The following is a 5,744-nucleotide window of genomic DNA, read 5'->3' on the forward strand; positions in this document are numbered from 1 at the left end:
AATACTGTTATTTAAAGGTATACTTATCTTATTGTATTTATGATTTCAAATTTGTTTTTGTCTTATTAAGTTAACTGTCATACTGCATTTTAATTGATTGATCTATACATTTTACTTATTACTTGTTACTCTTCTTTAAAGCATTGCTTCAGCTCATTGTTTATGCAGAGTCATCTCAAGGTGCTGCCCCAGCATTTTGGACTTGAATTTAACACTAGAGACTTTCTCCTGGAGACCCTTCCAAACAACCCATTTAGCATACTAACAGAGGCCTGTAGAGTCTGAGATGTAGCTCCTTGTTTCTTCTTCTTTCTATGAACATTTTAGGGTCTGACCTTGTGGTAAATCTTCTAGGATTTCCAATCCTTGGAAGATCAGCAACTGTCTTGAATGTTTTCCAGTTGTGAATAATCTTTCTCACTGTACAATCATGGACTTTAAATTGCTTAGAAATGTCATTATTATCCTTTCAAGACTGATGGACAGTAACAATCGCTTCTGTTCCCAGTGTGTTAACACACATCTGAATGCACCAGTACAGCAAACTGCCAACACTATTTTTATAGAGTTCCTCACGCTTTCTCACGATCCGTTTAATCAAGTGCACCTGGCTGCAACTTTGGCTTTTAATTCCCATGGAAGCATAAAGGGTGCACCTTGTGCTTTCCAAGACAGCACATATCTCTTCACTTTCTCTCTTCATTATTCTTTTTTTTTTTTACCTGACTCTATATGTCTGTGGTGTTTAATTTAATTTTAATTGCTGCGACAAAGGAATTTGTTAACTTTGGAATAACTAAATACCTAAAATAAATCCTATAATTTTAATGTCTGTATGAAATTCAGAAAAACTAAAGACATTTACAGCTTCCTACTTTGATTCTGTCGCTTGTAGGAGTGGTCTTTCCCTACTATCCCCGTGAGGGGCGCTACAAGCTCAACTACTACCAGGCTGAGGATGCTTGCAAAAAGCAGGATGCCATTCTAGCTTCTCATTCTCAACTGCACAAGGTGAATACACATACTTTAATTGAATTAAACATGGACTCTATCTCATACTGAGAAGGTATTGCTAGTTAGGATGCATAGAGATAACACCATCCATAGTACATTAGTCTACAGGTACTTTTTTAGTTATTACAATATGCTTACTTACTGGTGTCATTAACTTTTTAGAGCAGTAGTAAGTCTGGAATTAAGAATATGGAGATCCAGAATTTTACTGCAGGTCAGTCCTCCAACTCTTAGAGGCTTTATGGAGTAAAGTCAAGTGCAATGGAGTTATGTCACAAGAGATAAACTGAATTTATTCCCCTCTTTATAATTTCTTTAATCCTTTAGTTTGACCCACTGACCTACATTATCTTCTTCTGCAGGCATGGCTGGAGGGACTAGACTGGTGTAATGCTGGATGGCTGGAGGACGGCTCAGTTCAGTACCCTATCTCTCATCCCAGGGACGAGTGCGGACGTAAGGACACCCCAGCTGGTGTTCGAAACTATGGCTATAGGCACAAAGAAGATGAGCGTTATGATGGTTTCTGCTTCACTTCCAAGCTCAACGGTGAGAGATGGAGATACATGACATACATGACAATACAACAAATAAGAAGTGCTATCAAGTATCTGTGACATGATATTAAGAAAGAACAAAAGCTTTCAAGTGCTACTTTGTCATGCTGCTACTTTTAAAAATAGGATGTTTCATGAGTGGTAGACCAGGGGGAAATGAGATCTCTGATCTCTCCCTGTGATCTTTGAGGCCTTAGGCCATTGGTTTTAAATCAGGGTATGTTGATTCAGCCCTGCTAGGGCCACAGTGTCCTCTGGGTAGAAAGCCTTGCCTTTCATCTCCCTGTTCTTTGATTTACATCACATTCCCACAGAGAGTCTGCACATGCTACCTTCATGTTCACAAGCCTAAACAAAAAAAAAAAAAAGAAAAGTAAAAGAGTTTTACTGGAGGAAAGGTATGTGTAGTCAAAAGTTATTCCAGAAAGACACCTTGGCTCAGAGTAGACAGTATATAAAAAGCCCACGTTGATTATTATAAGAATAAACTGCTATACTCAGATTTGCAACTGGCAAAATATTTCTTGTTGGGGGAATAGGCAGACAGAAAGACTAGAAGTTAAATGTACCTGCCAAGGAATAGTACAACCTTCTAGAGTTTATGCTGGTATGTAGCCCCTAAAGAATCATAGATACTGAGCTTCACATTTAACTCTTAGTGAGAAGAAGTTCGGCTTGTTGAACTGTTCAACTGCTGTGGTTTGAGTCTGCATCCGTGTTTATGAAGTTTTAAAAACAGTTAAAAATGATTTTATTGAATCACAAACTGTTTTAAAATAACCAGTGCCTTTCCTTAGTGAGAAAAAGGTGGTTTGACAGAAACCTTAAACAATTGCTCATGGCTTCCCTTGTGTGTTAATTACTGTGGACAGTCTGTTGTGGGCAGGAGGTTTGAGCAGCGGTTGTGACCGATGCTGTGTCTCGGTCCAGCTGAAATGCATTTACTGAAAGTCCACTGGGGAAATATGAGACAATATTCTGCCTCTCTAATAGCCACCAGTCACATAAACAAGCATAAAATCAATAACTGAGCCAACTGCAAAGCTTTGCTCGCTGAGATGATTTTCATAAACCGTTGGCTTTAGAAACCAGCAGACGTTTATTCTTGGTTAGATTGTTTATTCTGTGCTGCTTTCTTAGGTGAAGGTACTTGTGATTCAGCTCAGTTCAAACTAGTTAGCTTATCAGGATACCGATATACTTTAATATACTGCCAGGCGAAAAGTCTCCTCAGAGGTATGATGAAAGCAAAAAGTGAAGCATTTTAAGAGTAATTTTAGACTTCTGCCTGCTGATACAGTATTGCCTTTCGATTTTTTGAGCAGCAGCCCAGACGGTTGTTGGAATGACTTGATATTCTGAACACAATCAGGCAGAGAGGCCAGGAAAACTGTGAATATCTACCCTCAGGGCTTAGCTTGTCTCTGGGGCTTCCTTCTCTCATTCGCTTCTCTTCTGCCCCCCTGAACAATGCACTGACTCTGTTTTCCTTCACCTTTTAACATGTTCTTACAACAAACAACTTTCCTTCGCCTCTCTCTTTTTTTCCGCCTTAGGCAAAGTGTATTTCCTCAAGCGCTTCAAGAAGGTGAACTATGCGGAGGCGATTAAGGCGTGCATTCGAGACGGTTCAGTGGCGGCCAAAGTGGGTCAGCTTTATGCAGCGTGGAAGTTTCAACTCCTGGACCGCTGTGAAGCAGGCTGGCTTGAGGATGGCAGCATTCGGTACCCCATAGTCAACCCCCGTTCTCGCTGTGGAGGATCCCAGCCAGGAGTCCGAAACCTTGGCTTCCCTGATAAAAAATTCCGCCTCTACGGAGTCTACTGTTTTCGTGAAAACAAGGATGAAGCAGTGGGTGGAACTGGGAAGACAAAAAGCACTATAGCGAGTTTGACAAGGAGGAAGAGCAGCAACAGCATCCCCGTGAACGCCACAAAGGTGATTTAAAGTAGGAAGACTGAGAGCAGGAGGGGGATGCAATTTCAGATTTGACTGTCGCCTAGCAGCCAGATTTCATTCATCACATTTAAAAAAAAGCAAAAAACACTCAGAGACAAGATGCACTCATTTGCAGAATTGCCAGAGAGAATAACAAGGCTGTGTAAAATTAAGGATGACATCTTTATAAGGGTGGTTTTCCTTTCGTTTTGAGTCATTCAGCTATCACGAGTGACTGTTAGCACATCTGTACCCGGAAAACTGCAAGAATTAATAGAGGCTTGATCATCACTCAGATCAGAGAGTCTAACATAAATGATCTTGTTTACATGTGTGAGTGAATCATGCTTTGGACCCCGCTGTGATCCTGATGCCAGGGTGAAAATATTCATTACTGAGAGAGAAATGGGATGAGCTGCATGGCAGGCAGAAAAAAAAAAAAATCCAAGATTCACAGTTTTTATTGTACCTGCCTATATCTGATTGGTTGCTTGGTGAGCAACCCTCTGCACAATGTCATTAAGACCTCACAATCGCATCCTCAGAGCTGAAGAACAAGTAGTAAATGCTGAACTAGAATAATTGCACTTTAAACACATAGTCCTTTATTAAGGCAGCACCTTAACGAAAACCTAAGCAAGCATGTATTGTTTGGCTGCGAGTAGATCACAGGGCTGAATTAACATGAACACAAGCTACAGTAATTGCTGTTGACTGCACAGAGCCACCGATTGCACTGTCATTGCTACATGCAGTGATCTTTATAACTGAGGATGTTTGCAACTACTGAATGAATGGATATTCAAGAAGAAAATAAAAGTTTTGGTTTGAACTTGTGTCGGTGCACTTCTTTCCCTCAATGATGAAATCCTTCTGAATTTGGGTGAAAACTAAAATGAAATACTTTCAGACAGAAGCAATGCAGTAAACACTGTACATCTAGACTGCTTAGTTGAGTAGTGTGTAATACTCAGCAGGGCAGTAGTATCTTAAAATTTCACAGGTTGTGCATTCACCAGAAAGGAAGATGTCAAAATTTGAACATGGTTGTCGAACTCGCTGCTGTATTTTGCTTTTATATTTACAGCTTCTTGCCGTTTTAGCCACACATTAAAAACTTCTACTAAAGTGAGGGTGATAGTTACCATGCATGAATACCAGACAATAGCAAAACAGACAACAATGCTGATCCCTGAAAAAAGTCTGTTGCTGTTAACTAGCTACAGTACCTAGAATTGGCACTAAAATCTACATTACATGCAGTCATACCTGCCAGTGTACCACACTCTTTACAACTCAAAATAACAGACCCAGGGATAAGTATGGAACAAAGTCATTTAAAACAAAACAAACCTGATAGTGGTGTTGGAAGAAAAAGCAGAGGAGCAAAGTTCATACCATTAAATTTCCACCCAACTTCTTAGTTTTCAGTCTCACGTGAGACTTAAGATTTTTACTTTTGTGTTCATAATCAATTTTGTGGGTGTCACACTAATGTTTTTTGTGCTTTTGTCTTCCTCGTACGTTTGATTGTTTGCCAGTGACAGAAGCTGCGAGCAGCGAACACAGCTCTGAGCGGAAACATGTTGGCACTGCACCAACACAGCAGAACAAACCATGTCATCGTCATAGCAACAGGCAGCTTGTAATTAAGTCAAGTTCATGGCAAGTCCAGCACCATGAAATAAATGCTGTCCGTGACAAACTGGAGGTGTAAAAAAATAATCACCTCTGTTTGCTACATGTTGACGTCTTTGTGCCGTTTTTTTTCCTTTGAGATGACGTCAATCATCAAAGGTGAAGATTCTAATGATTTGCTGAGCACTTTACCCAGTCCCATTAGTTTGTTCTACTTTGTGACATTAGGCAGAGCCACTAAATTAATGAGAAAAGTCCTACTTGATTAACTGTGGCATTTATAATTTATGAAGGATTGCGTATTCTGCACATCAGTAATGAAGTAATTCAGCTGTTTTTTTATTGTGCTCGGGATTGTGACGGTAAGCCATTTGATATTTACAGTGGATGGCATTTAAACAGCATCTCGATTATGTAAGAGTGAGGTCACTGTAAATAAGAGGCGATATTTTAGACTCTGACTGCCAACTCTGAAATGAAATGTGCACACTATGCTCTTGTGAACATAATAGCAGTAACTGTAGCCACCAATCAAACCAATTTTGTGACACTAGCACAAACTACAGACACAACAGGCCAGGCAGGCGAAAGTTTGA

General features: G+C 40.0%; 1 protein-coding gene across 1 annotated transcript in view; it reads left to right on the top strand.

The window, feature by feature from the left end:
* Window positions 1–4,319, top strand: part of hapln4 (hyaluronan and proteoglycan link protein 4) — a 13,987-nt gene extending 9,668 nt beyond the window's left edge. Inside the window, exon 7 of the mRNA XM_005733988.1 lies at window positions 3,128–4,319. Within this exon, the coding sequence (XP_005734045.1) occupies window positions 3,128–3,519 (392 nt within the window). The 3' untranslated portion in view covers window positions 3,520–4,319. The remainder of the gene's footprint in view (window positions 1–3,127) is intronic.
* The last annotated feature ends 1,425 nt before the right edge of the window (window positions 4,320–5,744 follow it).

The sequence above is a fragment of the Pundamilia nyererei genome, unplaced genomic scaffold (genome assembly GCF_000239375.1).
Source record: "Pundamilia nyererei isolate P.nyererei 1_Seehausen unplaced genomic scaffold, PunNye1.0 scaffold00056, whole genome shotgun sequence".
Classification (NCBI taxonomy): Eukaryota; Metazoa; Chordata; class Actinopteri; order Cichliformes; family Cichlidae; genus Pundamilia; species Pundamilia nyererei.